Raw genomic sequence first — 27,148 nt, 5'->3', positions numbered from 1 at the left:
TTTGTATCAAGTCGTTGTAAGATAATAATATTATTTCACCACAGACTATGCTATTCAGATAATTATTGGATCGTATTTTCATAAACTATAATTTGTATTTTGCAGGCTGAAGCTGTTGATTTGGTGGCTGCTGGCAAAGCACCCAAAATTGTTCAACCTCAAGAGGGAGCCAGTTTTGAACCTTCAGTCAGAAAGAAATCATTTAGAAAAGTAAGTTTGTATTCAGTGGCTGATGATAATTTATAAAGGCTACCGTTCCACTTTTCAAAAATTATCGAATTTCATTTCATTGCTCCATCTACTATTTTGAATCTTCCTCTTCAAAATGGCATAGGTTTCATGTCGATTAGATGTCTAGAAAATCTAGAAATAGATTTATATATATTTCATATATTTATTTCCATTTCTTTGAATATCTCATCATTTATTTTCATTCTTATGACCTATACATTGCATAACCTGAATCAAACAGCTCATTTATTCATATTGTAATTGTTAACCTGTGTTCAGGGTTGAATGCAAAATATGAATGAGTCCCTAAATAATGTGATTTGGAATTATATTTCCAAGCAAACATCTATCCAAACTCTAAGATTTGCTTTATATGAGGTGGAAACAAACTTCAATGATGGACACATAGGAAAGTGCATGATATTTTGGAAAATTAGTGTCAGGGTTGGGATAAATTGTATAAGAGTGATGAAGATGTTTGATGAAAGGCGTATCAATCAGGAACAAAAATCACTAAAAGAACTAAAAATAATGATCAGACTACAAAGACATGTGTTGAAGAGGAGGCAGGAAGACCAATTTGAAGAGGAAGACGAAAACACCTCATCTTATGCTCCAGGACAGTACTAAAAGTATGTGATTACTAACTTTTTTGTTTATCGCAGTTTTCTCAAAATCATATTTATTCAGTTTTATGCTCTTTTTTCTCAGAAACCATACAAGATATCTGTTTTGTTCATTTTTGCTTTGTTCCAAATGTTATTCCGTACTATTTGAAATTCTAAAAATGACAAATTATCATGAATTTTTTTTCAATATATTATATAATATTTTTTCTACTTGTAATGTTTTATTTGACTGTTTTTCACAAACTAAAAATTTATGAGAAAATTGTTTTTATCATTTCCACTTACATAGAAAATGATGCTCTTTCTCATAGTGTAATCAGAATTATGATATCTTTCATGGTTCCAAAGAAAAAGGTACATCATGTTAACATGTGAAAGGATACAGAGAAGTGCCCCAGTTTTTTTTTCATTAGACCAAATTGTAATTATGCTACCAATGCTGATCTGTGAGTCAGTTGTCATTGGCACTTTTTATAATCCACACTCCAGGCTTGAGCATGGGTAATGTGGCGGATGATGATAAGAAATGAGAGAACCTAAAGCTCTAAGTGGGTTCTGAAACAGAATGAGCTGGGAGGCTATTTTCAAACTCATAGATGATATCTTCAAGTGGTAACCCTTATCAGTCCGATCACGGAGCCGACAGCTTCCCTGTGAAGTAGTACCTGTAAATTATATATAGTTTATATCAAACCTTTTCATTTTTGTGAGAATAAATTGGCATTAAAATGAACACCTCACATTATGATTACCCTATATTCCCTTTTTATTTTTCGTATATGAATTGTGTCTCTTCGCTGAACTCCGCCATTATTGTTTCTAACCAGGAATGAACGTGGTTGTGGTAATTTCTCAATTATTCTTCCCTTTTTCCCATTCTTTGTTATGAATATTCTGCATATATATCTCCTCTCCAACTACAAAATCTTCGGTGTTTTTAGATACATTACGATCATAGTAAAGTTTTTGAATCGATTGATTCTTTGCCATCTTGTCGATTATCTCATTAGGTACAATTTTTGGATTCAATGCGTAATGTGGTATAGGAATCTTAGTTCTTATATGTCTGCTATTAAGAAGCTGTGAAGGTGTATATCCCAATCCAGCTACGGGAGCACTACGATAATTTAGTAAATGCAATTCCAAATCTTGCTTGTTTGCAGCTGCCTTTTTAAACATCGTTTTGAATATTCCAACTGCTTTTTCTGCTAATCCATTTGATTTTGAATGGTACGGACTTGATGTGGTAATTTTGAATCCCCAATTCTCTGCAAATTGATGCATTTCTCTGCTATTAAATGGCATGTTATCTGCTATTAGTGTTTGAGGTATTCCAAATCTGCTGAATGTTTCCTTAAATTTTTTAATTACGGTGAAGCTGCTTTTGCTATTGATTGGGTATGCTTCAATCCATCACGAATAATAATCAATTACAATTAAGTAGTTCAATCTATCGACTTCTGCAATGTCCGCTGCAATTTTACAAAACGGTTTATCTGGAATGTCGTGATTGATCAGTGGGTCTTTAGTTTTTGATTTTTTAAACCTTTGACAAATGTTACATGATAATATCAAATTGCGAATATCTGAATATATACCTGGCCAATAGTAGAACTGATCAACAAGAGAATTAATTTTCGAACTGCCAAGGTGAGTTTCATGTGAGCTACTCATAAAATTCCGGAGTTTTAGTGGTACAATTAACCTTGTTTCAAAATACAATGAACCATTACTCAGTTGCAAGTCATTTCTTATTCTGTAAGAGTGTTTCACATCACCGGTTATCGCGTTCATGTCAGGCAATCCTTCATTTATTATTATCATATGATTTCAATACATTAGTTACCAGAACGTTAATAACAGTTTAGCCTTGAATGTATTAAAATGAAGATGGTTGGTTGATATGAAGAGTATTATTTATTCAATATCTAACATGGCTTGTCATGGGCGTTTTCCTGATATTTGCAAGATTAAATTGAAAAAAAAAAAATGCATCCCCAACAATAAGTCCTGCTCGGCGTATCCCACTCAAAATTAAAGATAAATTTCGAGAAACTTTGGAATCACTAAAGTCAAAAGGAATTATAACCCCAGTTGAGTATATTGTCAAAATATGATCTTATTTATTACATATATTCTCTTATGTATTCTATTTTTAGTTTTTTTAAATCATACAATTTTTCCTATGAAGGTGAACTGGGACCAACCGGCAACTGCCATCCATAACTTTGTTAGAGGCCTTGATAGTTCTCCTGGCGCTTGGACTGTCGTAAAAAATACAGAAGTGATTCTATATAGCAGCAAAATTTGGCCAAAAAGTTCGAGAGAACCACAAGGTGAATCTGTTGAAATTGAAGGCTGTCCAACCAATGGCATTATTCATAGTAATGGTATTCTGGTACCAGGAAACGACGGTGCTTATGTAAGTTCTTCTTGCTCATTATTTATTTTTCAACCTGATAATCACAAATACAGCACCTATATAATCACAAAAAATGTACATTAGGGACTTGATCCACTTATAGGAGAATATGCATTTTCAATGCTGTCCAGAATCCAAATAATAGGAAGTTTTTCCTTTATTGGAATAACTATTACCTTTTCATCCTTATTTAGTTATTCCAATCAAAAACTTCTGAGTAGCCCTATAAAAATGAATAAGAAATAGAAAGTTTATCCTCACATATATATAGAACATAAAAGACAACACCTTACAGTTTTATAATTCTAATTTAAACAGGAAACGTGACCCAGATAGATTGAGAACACTTGAAAACTTACATTATACATAAATTTTCGGTTGCTGAGCTAACCTTTCCTAACTGATGAGTGAAGAGTGAGTCGTGATGTCCAGTTTGAATTCTCAACTGTCGAGACCACAGAGCATTTAGTGAAGAACCTTGAAGCATTGGTCAAAGTCCTTGTTGTGTTCAGAGCAATGGGTAGGGATGGGTTGGGAAGTAATATTTTTAAAGGAAGCTCTGTGATTATTGATTCGGAGGTTTAGGGCAGTTGCCAGGATTTAAAATATGATATTAAATTTCAAGAATTGATACAACTCCGGTTCACTATTATACAGAGTATCCCACCAAGGTTGTAACAGCCGTTAACCATAGATTCTACATGACATTTCTGACAAAAAATGTTCAATAAACATTTTTCCTATCGACCTTAGTTTTCGAGATATATCGATTTTTTGATATTTTCAGAATATGCCTACCTTCCGTCATTAAATACTCAAAAAATCGAAAACTACTGGTCGAATTTCAATTTCAAGGGTATTGTTGGAAAGAGAAAAACATTTCAATTGAGATTAATGTAATTTTATTTGTTGTCAGATATTTTGTAGTTTTTTATTAGGGCTTAAACATAAAAAAATGCTATTCTTCAAATTCAAAGTCAAATTTCAAATTGTTTTTTCTCGATTTTCCTCTGGGTGATTATAGTGGTTTCAGTATTATGAAAACTTCTCAATTTCATAAGCTTTCGAATGAATATAAATTCGAAAAGGTAAGTTCCATGATAAAGTGTTCAAAACTGCTAATATCTGGAATGAACACATTCAAAATGAGGAAATTCACAAACAGCATGCATCAAGTGGTGATCTTTGTTGATTATGTTAATTTTAGGTGAAGTGTGGAATGGATTTTACTTTTATAAATAAATACAATACTGTTTCACTTTACATTATATTTTATTAAACCACAACCGAGAAGAAAACACTCACAACTCACAATACATGAACGCCATAGTCCAGGCACATCTAGCGCTAGTATACGCACACAGTGCTGCCACAATACCAAATATAAAATTACCTTTCAACACTCTCCCTTAGTTTTATGATTTAAAAAAAGAAAACATTCCTTTAGAATACAAATTCATAAGTTATTACATAAGACAAAATTACTATAAGAGAAACATAAGACATGAAACAAATTTAGTTAACAACAGCAGATCTGATTGCTCAAATTTCAATTTATCAAGTGGCTTTGTTAAACCATCAGCAACATTTTTAGAACTCTCAATATACTTAATTTCTATTTTGTTTTCTCTCAATTTCTCAATGAGAAAGTGATACATTTCTTACATCAATATGTTTGCTTCTTCTATTAAAAACACCATTATTTATCAATTTTATTGCGTTTTGATTGTCAATGTTAAGAATTACTTTTACTTCACTTCTAATCAAATCTTCAACTAAGAATTTTAGATACAACAATTCTTTTACACAGTCAGCAGCTGCAATATATTCCGCCTCTGTACTTAATAAGGCAACAATATAGGTTGCTTTCTTGAACACCAAGCAATAGGCCCTCCAGCATAAAAAATTACATATCCTGAAATACTTTTACGGGTTTTAATGTCATTTACATAATTAGAGTCACAATAAGCCTCAATAATATTACTCTTATTATCTAATTATTTTGCATAAGCTATACCTTTGTTAATTGAACCTTTAATGTATCTCAAAGTTTGTTTCACATTACAACATCCCTGTTAGTGAAGTTTTCCAAATGTCTACTTTCTAAATTTATAGCTATCGCAATATCTGGTCTAGTTTTACTTGAAAGATACAACAAACTGCCCACAGCTTGGTTACCAATAGGAATATTAGAAACTTTGGCCTCAGTCATGTTATACTTGTCAATAATTTGAAGAGCATACTTAGATTGTTTCAATACCAGTGGCGAAGCTACCTATAACTGAAAGGGGAGTCTAGGAACTCTAAAGCTTACCGCTTGTCTTTCAGAGCCCATTCTTATTCAAAAGACAAGGAGAAAGCGGAGTTTGAAGAAGATACTTCACTAGACCTTTACACTCATCCATTGCATAATTATTAAGAAACAAGAAATTATCCTGAAAGTTCAACAACAAATTAAAGATAAATCTGAAATTGAAAAAGGGTTTGGTTTCATTATTGTTGAGTAAACCAAAGCAAACCGCCAAAACCGATTTGTAGGTTAAGAACAAGCCAAGTGTAAATGAGTCACAAACCAACTGATTTATTTGAAATTCAGTGGCGATCGGTGCTGTAAAAAGTTAGTGATGCACTAATTTGTTGGTGGGGCGGGGGGAGGGAGGTGGTTGTGGTTTGTTTGTTGTGGGTAATTTTCCTTGACCATGCATGTAATATTTCCTTTTACTCATTCTTTTTTCTATTGAAGCATAATCTCACTGTAGACTGACAAGAGATTTCCTTCTAAACTTGAAATAACATAAAAACTCTGCATTACAATTTATTATTATCAAGAGATATATCTAAGAATAATATACAGGGTGATTCATAATTATGGTAAAATAATTTGATACGTGATAGTAGAGGTAAAAATAAGAAAAAAGTTCCTATAAACATATATCCATAAATGCTTCATTAGCGAGCTATACAGGGTGAAAGATTTCTCCCGGAATTCAGTTCCTCTGGTGAAATACACCGATGCTGAATTGTTTGGGCACTCATGCCATCAATCCTAATCTTCCACAACATCAGTTTTCAGTAAACATTTGGGCAGGAATCATAGATCATCTACTTCTGTTTGAGCTTCCTCCCAGGCTTAATGGCATAATCTACTAGTCTTTTGGTATAAGTTTAATGTCATTTAGATATGCTACTTTCATATAAAAAAAAACTTTTCATAAAAAACCGAATATTTCATTTGCAATCAGCTACAACTTATGAGTTATTAGTTCTCTCCTCATAAAACAGCAAATTTTTGTGGTGTAATGTACTACATAAGAATACATTTTATTCAACTTCTATTTAAATTTAGTTTACACAGCTTACATCATTCTTTTCAGAATTAAATTCTCTACAATTTTTATTGCGAAAAATTATTTGTTTACTGGTCATTAAAGAAAGTTATTGGGCATCAAACGTAGAAGTCTGTGTTTTTCTACTTAGATTTTTTGCATATTTCAACTTTTTTCTCAAAAACTACTCACACTACAGCTTCCAGACTAGTTTTATTCAATTTTTCAGATATTTTTCCATATGAATCCAGCATAAGTTTTTCAAAAACTAGTGCCCAAACAATTCAGCATCGGTGTATTTCACCAGAGGAACTGAATTCCGGGCGAAATCTTTCACCCTGTATAGCTCGCTAATGAAGCGTTTATGTATAGGATATATGTTTATGAGAACTTTTTTTCTTATTTTTACCTCTACTATCACGTATCAAATTTATTTTACCATAATTATGAATCACCCTGTATAATTGAAAAAAAAACTCACCAAAGTTGATCAAGTATGTAGTCAAGTCTGTTCCATTGAGTTATGTATTCACTTATGCACTTGATTATTGTAAATGGAAATATATAATACAATGTTGTTGTTGTTAGCATATGGCTTGGATTGTGGGGAGTCCCGTAGGAAGTTCCACTCCGCCAACATAACCACAATCTCTCATGGAAAAAACTGCGATACTTATTCTTAATTTCACATGAATTTCAATTGGAAAAATCTTTGGATTAAAAAAGCCAAAAACACAAAATGGAACACTAAAATCACTAATCCACGTCCGGAAACTTTAGAATCTTAAAATAATTTATAACACCAAATTTTCAACACATTGTATAACACAGTGTGATAAAGTGATAATAATTGAAGATTTCCTTGAATAAGAATTAAATATTGAAAAAATTGAAAAACTTGGGGATTAGCGAAAGTTAAAATCCATTCTTCTTTCTTGAGCAGCAAATACTTTCATAACCTCGTCAAAAAATGTCTCTTTGTTTTTCAATCCGACTAGCAACTCGGATTCAATTGAAATGATGCCCAAGTGAGAAAGTCTCGTCTGGCCTGTTGTGTTCCGAGAGTATGTTTTTATACTTTTAAGAACGGAAAAAGATCTCTCTAGAGAGGCTGTAGTGACTGGAATTGTATACAGCAAGGAAACGAGTAATCCCATTTGCTCAAATGTTTTTCTGAGCAAATTGTTGGATTTCGACAAAAACATCTTACAAAGCTCACTCAAAGTGAATTCTTCACTTGAATAAAATACAATGAGTTCGTTTTTTAATCGCACCTGGTCAAAGAATTTCCCATATGTGCTTAAAAGACTATTGAAAGCTGCTTCTGGGAAATCTCCTTTATGTTGTGGAAATTTGTCGGTTGAAAGAAGTTGCAGAAAATCCAATTTTGAGTAGTCTTCAAAACGGCGTTGAAAATGGCCATCAATATTATCAAAAATTTCGCAGTACACTCGTTTGTAGTTGAACTGCCTTCTCTTATTTGGGGGTCCAACGTCACTCAAAACTTCTTCATAATTTTTTTCAAAGTCATCACGCTGTTTTGAAATGGTCTCGCGAATACTTTCAATTTTTTTCTGAAGTACACAATGTCACTTGCCTGGTGCTGGCATCAAAAAGAATGTCTGTATGACAGAATTTTTTGTCAAAAACACTTAAGAGAAAAACAAACTGGAACTCCTCCAAAACTGATAAGAATCCATTGACTGGAGCAAGGATATCAGATTCTATCTCCTCAGGGTGTTCTAGCATTGCTTGGAAAACTTCACAGAGCTCTTTTCTAAATTTATGCACTGTGTTCACTAGCCGAGATGAGTAGTTCCATCGAGTTGGACAAACATTGGGCAACCTTCTCTTCAAAAATTCATCCAAAAAAGTGACACGCTTTGGTGATCTTGAGAAAAATGCAGCAGTTCCATTTAACGTGCTGAAAAAAATTTTGCATTGAGGAATTTCACTTACACTTTGTGACAAAACTAAATTCAGAACATGAGCATAACAATGGACAAAAAGTGCTTCAGGATGGCTCTCTTTGATTCTTGCTTGTACACCAGATAGATGACCAGCCATTGTACTTGCTCCATCATATGTCTGTGCTACTAATTTTTCACTGCATCCAAACGTATTCAAAAACTCAAGAATATGCATTGAAATAGCAGAAGCATGCTTGTCAGTGAAACCTAAAAATCGTTCTTTCACTTGTCCATCATTTACATAACGAAATACAATAGAAAATTGTGCTTTATTCGATACATCTGTTGTTTCATCCACCAAAACCGCCACAAAATTTGATTCTTCAAGCTGTTTCTTCATTGACAATAATAAAGATGAACCCACCGCATCAATGAGGTCGTTCTGAATGTGACTGGAAAAACCTTTAAAAACAGTTGCTGTTTCCAAGTGTTCTGCTAAGAGAGGGTCGTAATCAGCAGTGTACTTCAGTAGTTCGATATAGTTCCCTCGATTAATCGAACTTTCTTTTTCATTATGCCCCCGAAAAGCCAATTCTTGTTTTCCCAAGAAGCACACCGCATTAATAAGTCTCTTACGTAGATCCCGGTTCCGCTTGACTAGCTCTGCTTCCTTTTACCATTCAACCAACTAGCAGCTGGGCGGTGAGGCGCTGACATTCAAATCAAAGCAGTTGATAATCATTGATACATTGAGCATTTATAATCAACTTATATTCCAATAATTCATATTATACTATTAATAATTCGCACGATTCAAATTAAATTTTTTGTGGTTTTCGTTACTGAAGCAGTGCTTCATTTGACCGCTCGCCAATGTTGAAATTATCAAATTTTTAAAAGCTTCGATCATCGATGTTTGAAGATGATTACTTCCATGTCGATACATCGAGATCAAGACATCAATACGGAACTCAAACTATGAACCCAGCTGTAGGAGCCTAGACTCCAAGTTCTACTATGTGGCTATTAAGGAACTATAAAGACTGGGTACACGCAGTCGCCATTTTGAGTCATAGCATAGCATTCGTTTCAACTGCTTGTATTGCTTTGTCAGTAAAGGGTACTATACTTCTATTTTATAAATACTCAGTTACTTTTCTTCACTAAAATGAGTCAAACCGTTCTCAAATTAGTTTTCGCCACACTTGGATGTAATGAGCTGGTTTACGTGCGTCATATGGAGGCCGAAAATGATTGTTTTCCGACCAGGCCGGTAAAACTTTACGGCCCTAGGGCTGTAAAATGACCTTGAATAACAGCTGATCGTGTCCGATCTCACAAAAATCATAGAGAGATAATCTCATAACGACTGTAATAATCTATATAATTATGTATCGTGATTCGCGGTATTATGTCTATAATATATTTTATAAATTATGTTTCATAATTTAATATTTATTATTGTGTTTTTGATATCAAACAATAGAATACGATGATATCTCCCCATAGCCTCAACAATATAATGTTGGCTGCATTCTCCATTGTCAGAAAGGTACATATCGCAAGTATTTAAAAGTGAAGAATCGAATTTTAAATCAAAGTACAATAATTGTATCAATATTTAAAAGTGAGGTGAGTAATAATTGTTTCTTTTTTATTATCGAATTCCACTTCTTAATACAATACAATCAACAATAATAATAAGAAAATACAGCACAGATCTGAAGTTTAAGGTAACTGGTGAAACTCAGCCTTGACTGAAAAATTCCTAGTAATTTTTCCATAATTCATTATTAAAACTTTTAGATAATTTTTCTTCAATATTAAACCATATAGAGAAAACATTAGGCCCACTCAAGATTGAATCTTCGAATGTTTTCTCTATGAATTAACTATTTTCAGAGCAATATTTTGTTGTGGAAATGCCGGCCAACCGGCTTCAAATTTGCCGCTATACACTATATTATAGTAGCATACATAAGTGTTATCGGTCAAGCCCCTATGAACAATATGCAATGGCCGAGAGCGTAAAGGCGTAATACATCAGGACTCAAAGCTCAGTGAATAACAAACATGATCTAGGATCGAATCTCAGTCAATGACATTTTTTTTTGTCTATGAATTGAATTTCGACTTTTATTAGCTATTTTTTATATTAGTTACCATAATTTAAATTTCAATCAATTTTTTAGATATATTTTGATACAAAACTGTGAAATATGCAATTATATTAATTTTTTCATCACATTATTTCAAAATAGTAATGAAAATTCTATTCATCCATCTATCCATGAGATATTGCACCGGGCGCAAAGCGCGAGCTATAAAAATTCAAACAATTATTCAAAATATTAATAGTATAAAAATATGGTCACTATTGTAGATTATTAATTAGTAATATTGAAATTAATTGACAGTAAAAGTTGTCATAACCAAGATTCAAACTATCAAAATAGGCTGTTTGAATTTTATTTATTTTTGAATTTCTTATATATTGGGAAGTTTTTTTTTTTTTTGGTGTGGCGAAAAATAGTGTTCGCAACACGGGCAAAAATGTTTTTCTGGCTCTCGAACGCTTCAAGTTCTCGACTTCGTCTCGAACTTGAAAACCGCGATCTCGAGCCGGAAAACGTACATTTTCGACCCTAGGTGCGAAATATACTATTACAACGAAGCTGCAACCTATAATATAGTAAATATTACCATAGTAATATTGAAGATTCACTCAAAGATAATGATATTTTTTTTCAAACTTTAGATTTCAATTGAGGAGGAGTGAGTGAGATAGATGTAGTTAACGCTTTCACCTTTCAAATATTTGAAGAATGATAGAAGTAGTGGTTTAGATGGTACACCCATTATTTCATCAAAGAATTGAAGAAATAACTAATTTTGCCATTATTGTAAATATTTCATTTGTCAATTAGAAGCAATGAATTTCCTCTCATCTGGAAAGAAGCTAAAATCACTCCTATTTATAAATCAAGCAAAGAAAATGAGATAGTCTGTAGCCATTAGTGGAGCTTAAGTCATCAGTTTCAAACAACATTCAGTTTCAAGATTATTGGTTTTTTGAAAAGGTTCTTGAAAGTGTTTGAGCAATTAAAGTCTTGTATAACAGTTTAATTATTTTTTTAATAGAATATCACTGTTACTAGTACTAGGACTAACGATCAGTTTATTTCTATCCTAAATAATTACTTCAATTCATTTTACAACAAGAGTTTTGTAATAGCTTCTCCTTGTTGTAAATTAGCTCATTCATAATAACAGCACTAACTAGATATGTTAATTTTTTGCACTTTCACTAAGCACTCCTGGTGGTTTACACCAGATCTGTTGGCTTCTTCCTTTTCAATCTCCTCATTAATGTTGAGTTGTCCAAAAGCTGGATTGCCTCAACATTTTGGTGCTCATTTAGAGCCTCTTCATAGGTCCTTGCTGTTTTTACAATCATCTCCTTGACTGTCTCCACCTGAAGGTCTCTATGAAGGTCGGCGTTCCTGATGAAATATGGAGCATTGACAGCATTTCGAAGAAACTTGTTTTGGAATCGTTGCCAAATCGTTGATGCCGCCAATATTGCTCTCTGCTGTACAGCCCCACAGTTGTGCACCATACAACCAGACAGGCCTTAGAATTTGTCTGTATTATAGGTTGATAAGCTTGAATTCCTTCCTATCAGCCAATACATTCTACTGTACTTGTAGTTGAGCTCATCCAACTTTTTCTTAACATGGTTTCTCCACCGAAGCTTGGCATCCAGAGTAATGGCAACATATTTTGCCTCGTTTGCATATGGTATCACGTGGTTGTTGATTCTGACTGGTATGCAATCATGCGGTCTGTTTGCGAAGGTCTATTTTCTCACTTTTACTCGTACATGAGCTGTTTGTGAGCATTATTATATTGATTTGTTTTTCATGAGTCAAAGACACTGGGTACGGTACTGTCCAGGTACTTTCACAAAAAATTATTACTCGCTACGTTGAAAGCTTTTTCTATTTTACTAATTGATCATCTCAAAACAATATGACATGGATAATTGACAATATTGTGATGTGAACTTACAAACTGTAGGCTACCATACCTATTATAAGGTACCTAATATAGGTAAGTGTTGAAGCTGAGCAGTAGCTTGGTTTACAATATTATCACTACCTCCCTAGTTTATAGGCTTACTTACAAATTCTCCTTGATATCATGAACTCTCTATAATGAATATTAATATTGTTTTAAAAAATACCGATCCTAGTGGCTTAGAAGACTCACTATTACTATACACTAGTAACGGCGAGTCTTCTAAGCTTGTGCAAGCTACAGTAGTATAGCCTAGGCCTATATCTTTATCTCATCCAAAATCGGACTGATATGAATAATTTACTGGCCTACTCTGGTATTGATAATTTTCACATCTAATAATAATCCATGCAGTAGTGAGTAGACTATTAATCATGATTGATAGAAACTTTTTTCTGAAGACTGCACCTTTCCAAAACTAATAATGTTGAGGCACAGAGTTGAAGGACTACAGCTGGACTAGTTTTGTACGGTACCAGGTTTTGTTTAATTTTATACAAATCATTTCATTTTGTTCTGAACGATACGTTCATTTTTTGAATTTATCCTTGTTAGAAAAATAGTCTCATCAATTTTATAAGCCACTTCAGTCCTTCAGTGATGTCAATATAAATTCTGTCCAAAACCATACAACATAGCGTATACGGATGTAATTTGAATTTGGCTCCTTCTTCTGTGACTCAAAATGGCGACTGCGCGTACCTGGTATTTATAGTTCCCTAGTGGCTATGGTGCTACGTCACGTTGTCATAGCAACTATACAATAGGCCACGCCCATTATGAATGAATTGAGAGTCTATGAGTTTGTGACTCACCATGTAGAATGAATAGGTAGCCAGCCTAGCAAGTCTGCTCTCTGCTGTCGGCCAGACAGAGAGCCACAAAACAGTTTGGAAGGCGGTCTGACCAGCTCTTATCCAAATTTGCAAAGAAATATATGCGTGCTAATAAAAAATGATATTCACATCAATAATAATTAATTTTGGCGAGTCTCAGACTCTTAGATTCCCCTTCAGCTTCGCCACTGTTCAATACAATTTTATCAGTTGTTTCATCTATTGTCATCCCTAAAAAATATTTAGGAACAAAATCAATCTTGACTTCAAATTTTTCACTCAATTCGTTTTCTCCTATCACTATACCATAACCCATTTTCGGCTAAACTTTTAGAAAAACATTGATTCCATTTTAATGGTGCTTGTTTCAAAACATACAAAGCTTTTTTAAGTTTTATAATTTTAGTACCATCAAAACCTTCTGGTAGACTAATAAATATCTCCTCATCTAAATCGCCATACCAAAATGCAGTTTTTATGTCGAATTGCATAATTTTATAGTTTTTAATTGCAACAATACCGAAGATTAATCTGAGAGTAGAATTGCTAACTACTGGACTATATGTTTCATTGTAATCAATCCCTTCTTTCTGTTCAAAACCTCTAGCCACTAGTCTGGCTTTATACTTGCCAGACTCTTTAATTGTAAAGACCCACTTGCTACTAATAACTTTTGATTTAATAGGTTCATTTACTTCAACATTTTCCCACGTATTGTTTTTAAACAAAGAAGACTTTTCTTCATCAATTGCTTTTTTCCACAAATCTTTATCATTACCAGTTACAGCTTCCTCATAAGTGAGCATTACATAATCATTAAATTTTACAGGAATTTTCCTATTTCTAATTGGTCTTTTGGAATTATTCTGATCAGAGTCGTCCGGGATATTATGTTCTACTTGATTAGCATCTACATTTTCACCGTTTTCACCTACAATCTCAACTACTTCATCATTATTGTTGTCACAATCGGGAATTTCATTTATCATTTCAACTTTTCTGTCACACTCATTACTGATGTCTGTTTGTATTTTACATTGAACTTGTGAAAAGATTACATTTCGGGAAATAATAATTTTTCTAGCCTTATCATCCCACAATCTATACCCATTCACAGTATATCCAATGAATACATACTTTTTAGACCTACTATCTACCTTTTTCAAATGACCTGGTACATGAATGAAAGCATCACTACCAAAAATTTGGATTCTTGAAAGATCAGGTTTCTTTGAGAACCATTTCTAATAAATCAAATAAAATCAAATCAAATCATTCTTTATTGTTGCAAAACATTACAATAATGTTAAAAACAAACGTCATATAAGTTAAAAGAAAGTCAGTTATACAAAAGTCCAGAATTATACAAAAGAAATAAAGACCGTCAAATTCTTAATAGCCTAGCTAGTCAAAACAATCTTAAAATATAAGATAACATTCAAGAACATCAGATTTGTCAATAGTGATAACAATCTCAAGCAGGTACCTCATTGAATTATGAAAAAATTTTCATTGAAATTCATTGACTCCAATCTGTTTCGAAATATTCATCAACAGAATACAAACATTTATTTATCAATATTTATTTTATCACGCTCTTAAATTTATTCGGAGGCAGCAATTTGAAATTATCTGGAGTAGAGTTATATAATTTTACAGACATAAAGTGAAAATTTTTTGAGATTTTGTGTGAGTGTACTGCTCAATTCTAAGTTTGTGTTTATTTCTTGTGTTACAATTGTGAAAATTACTGTTTATATTATACTTTTCCAAATTACTATGCACATAACAAACAACATATAAAACATACAATGAGGGTAGTAACAAAATTTTTAAATTTATAAAGAGAGTTTTACAATCTGTATTAAATGGAACATTGCTGATTATCCTTACAACCTTTTTTTTGTAGAATAAAAATAGATTTCGCTTTTACACTAGTGATAAGACTATTTTAAGTGAGGAGACTTTGAAAATGAGCAAAATATACATTAAGCAGGATGGATGTACGCACTGTCACACTAAGTCTGCGAATCATGTAGGAACCTTTTGCTAATCTACCAGATAAGTAATCTAAATGCGCATCCCAAGACAAGTTTCCATCCAAATAAATACCCAAGAATTTAAGGGAATGCTCCCTTAACTCCCTAGTGAATCTAAAACTAATATCAGCGGTTTTACTCTTATTAAGTGATAGATTGTTTGCTGCACACCAGTCATTTATAATTAAATCACTTGAGTTCGTCTCTCTTTCCAGCTCAATTTTGGACTGACAATTAATTTTTAATCCAAGTCGTTAGCAAAAAGGCAGCCATCAATATGTATGCTATCAATATTACATGGTAGGTCATTAATGTAGACATTGAATAAAATTGGCCCAAGAATGGAACCTTGAGGTTCTCCTTGTTTAACTCATCTACCATTCGACAAGTCTCCATTCTTACAAACAAACTGTTTTCTACCGCTCAAGTATGATATTATAAGCTTAACAGCACTAGGAGCAAAACCATAAAAATGGAGTTTTCTCCCTAAAATATGATGCTGCACTGTATCGAAGGCCTTAGAAAAATCATATGATTTGAAGCTTACAGAATTACCTTTCTCCAAATTGTCAATTATCCCATTAACCACATTTATAACAGGAAGGTGAGTACTTCTACCAGGACGAAAACCGAACTGTTTGTCTGTAAAAATTCCATTGTTCTCAAAATATTCAGACATTTGTTCATGCATAATCATCTCATATGCCTTGGAGAAGATAGGTACAATAGATATAGGTCTAAAATTATTAATATCCTTTTTTGAACCTTTTTTGTGCATGGGTAAAACCTTAACATTTTTCAGATCTTTTGGAAAAGTACTTTTGTTAATTATAAATTCATTAAACAAATGAGCCAATACCTCGCAAATATTTACAGCAGCAAGTTTCAAAATCATTGAGTTCAATCCATAAATATCTAAACACATACTATAATTCAATTTTAAAATCACATATACATTTTCTCTACTGTTACAGGCCTGAAAGTAAAACTTAAACTAGGTTGCTCTAGTCTACTCAAATAAAAAGTGGTATCATTGACACTTTCAGGAATATTCATGCTGATTTGGGAAACGTGATCAACAAAGAAGTTATTAAAATCTTCAGAAGACTTGTCATCACTTAATATATTTGCAACACAGTTATGATTGGTTAGACTATTTACAACTTTCCACATGGATTTACTTTTGTTCAGAGAGCTACTAATTATATTATTGTAGTAATTGATTCTAGTACTCTTTGTTTACCTTCTATATGTCTTTCTAAATTCCTTGTAAGCATTTAGAATTTCAGGCATTTCAAAAGTCTTATATAGATTATACAGTTGAACACAGTGATCCTTCAATTTCCCTAAATTATTGGTATACCACTTATTAAATTTATTTTGTTTGTATTTCCTAGTTTTCAGCTGAAAAGCAGAGCTCACAACTGACATGAAAATTTCGAAATTTTTTTAAAATCTGAGATCCACATTCTTTAGGCTATAAACCTCAATCCAATTTATTGAATTCAGCAAGCTATGAAAGATTCTTATACTATCATTATTTACTTATCTAAACTTAGAACTATCCACAGTACAAGTAATCCTGGCCCTATCTATAAAATTAAACTCCAATAACTGAGCGTCGTGATCGGAAAAAAGAATATGTAGAATTTCTGATGACCATCTACTGCTGTGGATGTCAGTAAATATATTATCTAAACACGATCCAATGGATGTTCCATCTAGACCAGGTCTTGTAACATCCATTATGGTGATACTTAAGCCAAAGCAGTCAAATAAATTAATCAAATCTGCTTTGAAGCAGTTGTTACCTATAAGATTTACATTGAAATCACCACAGATCACTAGACTATTCCTACTATTAAAGACTACACTCAACACACTATACAAACAATTTAAAAAACCTCTAAATAAATCAACATTCCTATTATATGGCCTGTAGACTGACAGAATAGTAATATTTTCCTTAATTAATTGAATAGCTGCAACTTCACAAACCATCTCAATTGACATATCTTTCACTTGAACAAGCTCCCTATATTCTAAATTTTCACTGACAAATATAGCTGCACCACCTCTACCTTGGTTTGTCCTATAATAAATAGAAGCATTTTTGTAACCCGGCAAGTTAAAAAAGCTGAGCTCCATCTCTTTCAACCAGTGCTCCGCTATTGCTAGAACTTTAACATCATGTTTATCACATAATATTGATAAATAATAAACTTTTTTGCATAACCCCTGAATATTCCAAAAGAAGCAATTTAGTATGTTTATACTTGTAACATTTCTACCGCCGCTTTGAGAACTATTGTTACAATAATTGATATTATCAGAATCATTACTTCTTATGTTGTTATTTGTATTTCTAAAAAATCAAGGGATTGAAGAGAGGCTGAAAGTGGTGACGCATCAACCTCACTAGACTGTCTTTTCCCAGTCACTGTATTATCAGGAGTAGGGTGGAAAGAAGAGTTTACTTCTTGACCTATAAATGCAGGGATCATGACATCAGGAACTGATGTAGGAGATATGAAAGGAATAGGTGTAATAGGGAATGAACCAATGCATCGAATAACGGGGGACTCAGGCACTTCACGGGTCACAATTACTTGCTCATTCATGGAAACATCACCTCCATCAATCACCGCCAATTTATCACTCCCATTCACAATAGATCTCTTAATCCACATTGTCAATTTTTTCGCCAGTTGTCTTTTTCCTTTTCGATTGAGATGGAGACCATGTCTCGTGAAATGAGATCGCTGAAAGAAGTCGTTGATATCCAAGTAGCTAATCTGTAGATCCCCCTCATAGCTGCTCACCATTCGAGACAAGTAAGAGTTTGAATACATTATGCCTTGATTGAGATCGGGGTCATCGTATCCATGGGGCACACTGCACACCATGATGTTTGTTTTCAGCTTAAGTTGAAGAAGAGTACCTATTCCTTGAGGAAGGGTCAACTGATGAGGTCCATTTCTATGACAGTCATTAGTACTTGGCTTGGAGTACACAAAAACGTCAGAGTCGTCATGTAAATGCTGAAAGCCTTCACATAGTCGCTTACCCTGCTATCTGATAAAATTGTAACTCTGCTTTTCTTCTTCTTATTCGAGTTATTCAACACACCCCTTTTCGAGAAACGAGTATTGGGTGACGCGGGTCTATGAACATGCGCCTTAACTAGCACTCTGTTCGATGCAGACCTATTCGGAGACGACACATCATCAGATAGAACAGCAAATCTATTATTCACTTCTATTGCACTTTGGTTCGTCTCAACCACATTGGTTCTAGATTTAATAGTGCATTTCGGCGTAATGAAATCGTCCCTCCTGGAGCCCACCTCGCCCACGCCAGTGTAATCACTCAGATATCGATTGTTATCATCAACTTGAATAATTCTTATAATTTCATCTTTTCTTTTCAATTCCTCCTTTAAACGATTTTTAGTTACATGAAGCTCTTCTAAGCGAGTCTTTAAAACACGTAATTCCTCCTCAGCTTTCTGTTCATTAAATAAAAAGTCTTCGAGAGTTTCCTTTCCTCTGCTTTTTTCGAGCTCCAGCAGTTTGACCAGCTCGTTATTTTCTTTCAACATTACTGCCCTATCATTCTCAAGTTCATGGTTGTAGGAAATAGTAGAGTCCAATTTATTTAAAACGTGAACGATGTCCGGAATTAAATCAACAATAGCATCGTTAGTAAATTTATCTGCAATACTAGACATAGTTCCTCTGATATTCACGGCTAAGTCTATAAACAACTCATTACAAAGCTCACTGTTAATATTATTGAGTTCTGACTCTGTATCTCTGATCAAACACTCCCGTCTACGGCGTGTTGTCATAGGCTTCTTCATTTTGAGTTCAAAATCCAGCGCCAAAAAACAGAGGAAAAATAGACAGGAATTAGAAGTGCCCAGAGAGCTGTCAAGGCAGGACAAAGAGAGGGTAGCTCATGGAGAAAAGGAATTGGAGTGAGAATTGGGATATAGGAAATTTAGCGCTTGTAATTCGAATTTAGCGCCAAGTAAAACTACCAATACCGAGCGAGAAAAGATAATACAGAAAAACGAAAATCACTCTACCTCTGTTATCTCTGTAGATAAACGCTCAGTGGGTCAGGGTCACAAACAGTTCAGTCATTCACACAGTTAGAGTTGTTGTACTGTTGCCATGACAACAGTGTCCGAGCACAGCTGATCTAGTTTCCAGCTCAAAACACTTGAATCGAAACACGAACAGTACGTAAGCAACAGTTGAGAAATTCACAAACAACAGTCAACAAACGTATCTTGAATTGATGATAAGATAAAAGAAAGCCGAGTTACTCACTGTTCAAAACCAGTCAAAAGTTTGTAGGTTAAAATCACGAATCATAACTCTACAGTCACAATTCAGGTAATTCACACCAATACAATAATTTCACAGATTCACCAACTCACAAAATACCTCTTACGATTAACGAATACTAGAAATTCAAGTTAATAAAACTGTTGAAAGCAAATCAAATACGGAATAAAATTAAACAGTTCTTACTAGGCAGAACAGTGCTACCAACATTCCAACAATATGGGGTGTAATCCAGAGTTTCCGTTGGGCTTCTATTAATCAGATAAGCAGCTACTCTAATTGCTTCTCCCCACATTTCCTAGTCTAAGTTAGAATCAAACAAAAGAGATCTTACTCTTTCAACTAAAGTTTTGTTCATTCTTTCTGCTTTACCATTCAACTCAGGTGAATATGGAACAGTATACTCTAATACAATACCTTTGTTTTTACACCAATCTTTGAAATTATTACAAGTATATTCGCCTCCATTATCACAACGAAAACGACCAATTTTCAAGTTCCAGTTACTTTCAACTTCAGCAGAATACTGTTTTATTTCTTCAAAAACATCATTCTTATTCTTAATTAAGTATACCATAACAAAGTGAGTATAGTCATCAAGTAGCACAAGGAGGTATCTATTTTTGTCTCAAATTATAGGTTCTATAGGCCCACAAAGATCTGTATGAATGATTTGAAGAGGTCTAGTAGCTCTATCTCTGACACTACTGAATGGTTGCCTATTTTGGCGAGCTGTTACACATATTTCACATAGTTTATTACCAGTTTCAATAAAAGATTTGTTACTCAGATCAACTCCATTACTCAAACCCAAAAGTTTTCCCATATTTTTAAAACTGATATGCCCTAACTTCCTATGCCATGTAAGAGCATCATTTTTTACAGCTACATTAGTTTCATGAAACTAACCTTTGTTGATCATTCATTGTTAATTGGGGGGCACTTTAGTATATGGGCCGCGGAATCTAGCATTGAGACCTACATAGATCGATAGAGGAGATCAAGACGAGATCAACCATGTATAACATTGTTGTCGATTTCCAAGGATTAGCTGAAGAAACATGGCGGAAAGTTCAAAATTTTTATATCAATTTTTTTTAATAATTTTTCATGGCTACAATATGTTTTAAACTAGTGCAATCTTATGTGAAATTTGACGAGGAATCCAATGAAACTTATTTCAGGTTCGTAACTTCAGTAGTTTTTGAGATATTGCAAAAAATGTACAGAAAAGTGCAAATTTTTGCTTTAAAAAAGGTTAACTTGTTTTCATGATGATTAATAGGTATTTTAAACTATTTGATTTAGTAGAATCATAAATTTTTAAGGAAAAATGTTCAGTCACTTGATAGCCTAAACTCAAAATTGTTCCAGATATTTGGGAAAATGAAAAAATTGCACACTCAATACTCTTCAATTCTCATATTTAATTTTTTTTACTACTCTTAGTAACTACTAAATTGGCTAAATCTCAATGGGATTTTTGCAGGGAATTCATTAAAATAGATTTGAGGTCAGAAAATTTTATAGATTATTAAGATATTTGAAAAAAATACAAGAAAATGTAGTATTTTAGCTTTAGAAGAGTTCAATATGTTTGCATAGGCATAGTGCAGACCGATATTGAGGATCACATTTTATTCAGCTTCCAATGCAATTCAGAAGCTTTAAAAGATTGTAAAAATAATTGAATCAAATCAAGCTTTTCCTAACCTAAGCTTTTTCCCAATCTAAGCTTTTCCTAACCAAAGCTTTCCCTAACCTAAGCTTTACCCAAACCTAGTTTTTCTTAACCTAAGCTTTCCCTAACCCAAGCTTTCCCCAACCTAAGCTTTTCTTAGACCCAGCTTCCCCCAACCTAAGCTTCTCCTAACTTAAGCTTTTTCTAATCTAAACTGTTCCTAACCCAAGCTCTCCCCAGACCCAGCTTCCCCTAACCTAAGCTTTTCCTAACCTTAGCTTTTTCCTAACCTAAGCTTTCCCTAACCTAAGCTTTTCTCAAATGTAGCTTCCCCTAACCTAAGTTTCTCCTAACCTAAGCTTTTCCCAATCTTAGCTTTTTCCTAACCTAAGTTTTTCCAAACCTAAGCTTTTCCCAATCTTAGCTTTTTCCTAACCTAAGCTTTTCCTAACCTTAGATTCTTCCTAATCTAAGCTTTTCCTAACCTAAGCTTTTTTATAACCTAAACTTATCCCAACCTAAGCTTTTTCTAATCTAAGTTTTACTAACCCAAGCTCCCCCAACCTAATCTTTTCTCAGACCCAGCTTCCCCGAACCTAAGCTTTTCCTAATCTAAGCTTTTCCTAACCTAAACTTTTTCTAATCTAAGCTTTTACTAACCCAAGCTTTCCCCAACCTAAGCTTTTCCCAAACCCAGCTTCCCCTAACCTAAGCTTCACCTAACCCAAGCTTCTCCTAACCCAAGCTTTTTCCAACCTCAACTTTTGCCTAACCTAAGTTTTTCCTAATCTATGTTTTCCTAACCCAAGCTTTCCCCAACCTAAGCTTTTCTTAGACCCAGCTTCCCCTAACCTAAGCTTCTCCTAACTTAAGCTTTTTCTAATCTAAACTATTCCTAACCCAAGCTCTCCCCAGACCCAGCTTCCCCTAACCTAAGCTTTTCCCAACTTTAGCTTTTTCCTTACCTATGCTTTTCCTAACCTTAGCTTTTTCCCAATCTAAGCTTATCCTAACCTAAGCTTTTTCCTAACCTAGGCTTTTCTCAGACCCAGCTCCCCATAACCTAAGCTTTTCCCAACCTTAGCTTTTCCCCAACCTGATCTTTTCCTAACCTCAGCTTTTCCTAATCTATGCTTTTTTTCCTAATATAAGCTTTTCCCAAACTAAGATTTCCCTAACCTAAGCTTTTCCTGACCCTAGCTTCTCCTAACCTAAGCTTTCCCTAATCTAAGCTTTTCCTAACCTAAGCTTCCCCTAACCTAATAATTTGCTGATTCAAACTCCTCCTAACCTTAGCTTTTTCCAATCGTAAGCTTTTTCTAACCTAAGTTCTCCCTAAGTAGCCAAAAATGGAGTTGCAATATTTTTATTTGCCCAAATATCTCGAACAATTTTGAGTTTAGGCAATCAAGTGACTGGACATTTTTTTTAGAATTTATCATTCTACTAAATCCAATAGTTTAAAATACCCATCAATCACCATGAAAACAGGTTCACCTCTTTTAAACAAAAAATTTGCACTTTTTCGCACATTTTTTGCAATATCTCAAAAACTACTGAAGTTACAAACCTGAAATTAGATTCATTGGATTCCTCGTCAAAGTTTACATAAGATTGCACTAGTTTAAAACATATTGTAGCCATAAAAAATTATAAAACATAAAAATTGATATAAAAATTTTTAATTTTCCGCCATGTTTTTTCAGCTAATCCTTGGAAATGTTATACATGGTTGATCTCGTCTTGATCTCCTCTATCGATCTATGTAGGTCTCAATGCTAAATTCCGCGGCCCATATACTAAAGTTCAGCCGTTAATTGCACAGGAAATAGGTTATTATCCTGCCTCTGACCTTTAATAATAATTTTGTCACCTTTTTTAATCTAAACTTTATCTTCAATAAAACGTACTGAACCTCCTTTTGATGTAATAGCACCAAGTGAGAGTAAGTTTTTACTTAGGTCAGGAACATATAATACATCATTTAGATTACATTGATTAGTAGTAATACCTCCTTTGGATTCTGAAATCATTGATTGAGACGTTTTAGCTACACCTATCTCTACATTTTGTTTTTCAATATTGTTTAAAAATTCTTCATTGTTAACCATATGCGATGTTGCACCTGAGTCAATAACAAACTCAATCATGGAATAGCTGTTCTGAGTGGATTGACTTGTTTTATTTCTGTTTTCTGATGTTAGAAAAGATACCTGACTTGATAGATTTTCTTTCTTCCTAAAGAAGCAATCCTTTTCATAATGATTAGTTTTCTTGCAAATTGTACAACATTTTTTCTTATTACATTGAGAAGCAAAGTGTCCTATTTCATTACAGCTGAAACATCTCTTGCTTATATTACTATTATTATTACCACTCAACCCTGGTCGTGAGTTCTTGTTCTTACAATCTTTGGCCATATGTCCATATTTCTTGCAATTAAAACATTTAATTTCCGTTTTAAAGGCGACCCCCTTGGTGCTGTTTGATGTACCTTCATTCCTGCATTCTTTAGCTATGAGTCTAGATGTTAGAGTCGAAAGTGTTTTCTTTTCATCTGGCATCGATTCCCAAGCACTAATGAAGTATTTAAACTGTTCCGGTATTATGCACAATATTTTAAAAATTTTCATATCCTCAGTTATTTTGTTGTTGATAGATTTTAGTCGGTAACAAATATTTTCAAGGTTACTTATATTAGAAACAATGTCCAACTTCTTATCAAACGAAAAATTGAAGAACTCTCGTAAGAGGTTATATTTTTGCTGCTCACTATCTCTTTCATAGATTTTACAAAGTTTGTCAAACATAGATTTAGAGTCATCACAATTTATTACATGGATTAAAGGTCCTTTCTCAATAGTTGTAATGATGAGTTTCTGTGCTTTAGCGTCTTGTTTTATCCATGATAGTTTGTCTTCATCCTTTGTTTTTACTGCTACATCGAGCGTCTCACTGCCATCAACAATTGTCCACAGATCTTGAGATTTTAGAACTATTTCTACTTGAAATTTCCACACACTAAAGTTTTCAACGTTTTAAAGTATTTCAACACTTTCTACATCGGCCATTTTACTTTTGTTTTACACTGTTCAAGCTTCAAGGTTACCCCTATTGTCGCTACGAAGCCAACACATCACAACTTTTACACAACAATAGATTTTACTTTCCATTCACACTCACTGGGCCCATAACATGTTGATTATGTTAATTCTAGGTGAAGTGTGGAATGGATTTTTCCTCCACCTACTGTCTAAAGTACTTACTTTACTCCCTGAAACATAATACTAAAGTGTCACTTTTTCGCTCTCGGTAGTAAAAAACAGAAAAACTCCCTAGGGAGGAAAAGTGACTCCATTTAAATAACATGGGAAGCATCTCTATTTTAAAACTTATATTGTAATAGGTTAGAAGGTCTAAGCTCAGATGAGAAAGCATAATAGAAGTGTCTGTCATTGAGTCAACTGAATTCAATACCACAACCAGAAATTTGATCAACTCATGAAATATATGTTTGTATGATATTATTATATTCTTAATATTAGTAGACGATAAAAATTTATACAATTTTAAAAATATTCTATTCTATTCAAAATACCAGCCAACAAATATTTTTGATCTGCAATTCAAATCTGAACCGCGTGATCTGGAGTCAGCCATTTTTGGTAGCCGCTCAGCTGATATAATTGTTACAACTTTTGCCGATAGATAGCACAATCGGCAGTGCCAATCAGACGACCGGTTTTTAGGTTTCAGATTTTAGGTTATGTTGTTAGGAAACATTGTCACCAATACGTAAGTTATTAAAATGATATTATTTGCAGTTTCTATAAAAAAATGTAGATGGAGGAAAAATGTTTTGTACATCACGAGCGAAAAATACGTTTTCTCCCTCGGGAAAATTGTTGCCCTCGGCTTCGCCTCGAGCTTCAAACTTTTTCCCACAGGGAGAAAAAGTCGTACTTTTCACTCTAGATATACAAATAACTATCACTTTATAAATAAATACAAAACTGTTTCACTTTACATTATATTTTATCGAACCACAACCGAGAAGAAAACACTCACAACTCACAATACATGAACGCCATAGTCCAGGCACATCTAGCGCTAGTATACGCACACAGTGCTGCCACAATACCAAATATAAAATTACCTCTCAACAATCTTAAGGGTGAAATTACCTGATTATTGCATTATTTTCTGTAGCATATAGCCTAAATCCTATATAAGATATTTATTAATCATACACTTTTACAAGATCCAACAAAATTTATTTATAGAATAATAATTAAAAGTAGTTGAATGACAGAATTAAAAAAAACTGATGAAAATCATTCAGATGGTAATCAAGTTACATATCATGCTCACTGTTCACAGGAATTCAAAATAGCCTCCATATTTCTGTTTATGCAACTTCTGCTGCCGTTCATGAAGCTTCGAGTTGCCCGTCTCACTTAGTTAAACTTTACTTTCCACAACCCCCCAAAAGTAGAAGTCTATTGCTGGAGTAAGATCAGGCGAGCGTGGTGGCCAACTCACGGGTCCATCTCGGCCAATCCACCGGCCAGCATAATTGTTATCAAGCCACCCACGGACGTTTCTAGCATATGTTACATGAATATTTTCTAGCATATGAATTTGAGCCTTAGAAATAGAGTTAAACAGGAATTACGGAACTCAAAGATTAGGTACTTGAATTCGTTCATGACAAACAATAGACAAGACTCTAAATCACTTTGGCAGGGAATAAAAGAATTCGGGCTTGGCAAACAGAAATCGAATCCCCAAATTGACTTACCATTGAACAATATAAATGACCATTTCGTTTCACACTCTAACCAACGCAACGAAGTTGTCATTGCTAATCATATCGATTATCTTGAAGAGCAGGTTACAAACTTAGATTTACCAATCACTGATCAATTTCATTTCCATCCAATCTCAGAAGAAGACACTTTCAGAGCAATTCAACGTATTCAAAGTAATGCTATGGGTGTAGACAAAATTCCTATTAAATTTATCAAGATGTTATTTGCTGTTTTACCAACCATTACATACATTTTCAACAAGTCACTTGAAGAAGGCATTTTCCCTGAAAACTGGAAGTTTGCTCTGGTTCGCCCTCTAAATAAAGTTCCATCACCCAATAAAGTTGAGGATTTTAAACCAATCAGTATTTTACCTGCATTGTCCAAAGTGCTAGAAAGACTCATTCATGCTCAAGTTGTAAAATTTCTAGACAAAAATAGTAAGCTTCATAACTTTCAATCAGGCTTTAGAAAATTCCATTCAACTGAGACAGCTCTGCTTCGTGTCACTGATGATATAAGGTTAGCTATGGACCAAAGAAAATGCACCATCCTCATCCTATTTGATTTTTATAAAGCATCCGATACTGTTGACCATTCAGTCCTTTTGAATAAGTTGGCTATTCTTGGTTTCAGTCACAACTCGTTAGTTTGGTTTAAATCCTATCTATTAGGTAGGAAACAATGTGTATTTGTCGGTGACAAAAAGTCAACTTGGAAAAACGTTGTGCATGGAGTACCACAAGGTTCAATTTTAGGCCCTCTCCTCTTCACTTTGTTTGCTAATGACCTTTCTTCCATTATCAAATTCTTCAGTTTCCATACTTA

The 27,148-nt window shown here is 33.8% G+C and overlaps 1 protein-coding gene across 2 annotated transcripts in view; it reads left to right on the top strand.

Annotated features, from left to right (window-relative positions):
* LOC111054495 (mitochondrial 10-formyltetrahydrofolate dehydrogenase) overlaps nt 1-27,148 on the top strand; it is a 165,901-nt gene that overhangs the window by 39,783 nt on the left and 98,970 nt on the right. For both annotated transcript variants that reach the window (XM_039441247.1, XM_039441248.1), the window contains 2 exons: nt 106-210; nt 3,052-3,282. In XM_039441247.1, the coding sequence (XP_039297181.1) occupies nt 106-210; nt 3,052-3,282 (336 nt within the window). The remainder of the gene's footprint in view (nt 1-105; nt 211-3,051; nt 3,283-27,148) is intronic.

Source organism: Nilaparvata lugens, chromosome X (genome assembly GCF_014356525.2).
Source record: "Nilaparvata lugens isolate BPH chromosome X, ASM1435652v1, whole genome shotgun sequence".
Lineage (NCBI taxonomy): Eukaryota > Metazoa > Arthropoda > Insecta > Hemiptera > Delphacidae > Nilaparvata > Nilaparvata lugens.
The sequence above is the reverse complement of the archived record's forward strand: the minus strand, read 5'-3'. Positions and strand labels throughout refer to the sequence as shown.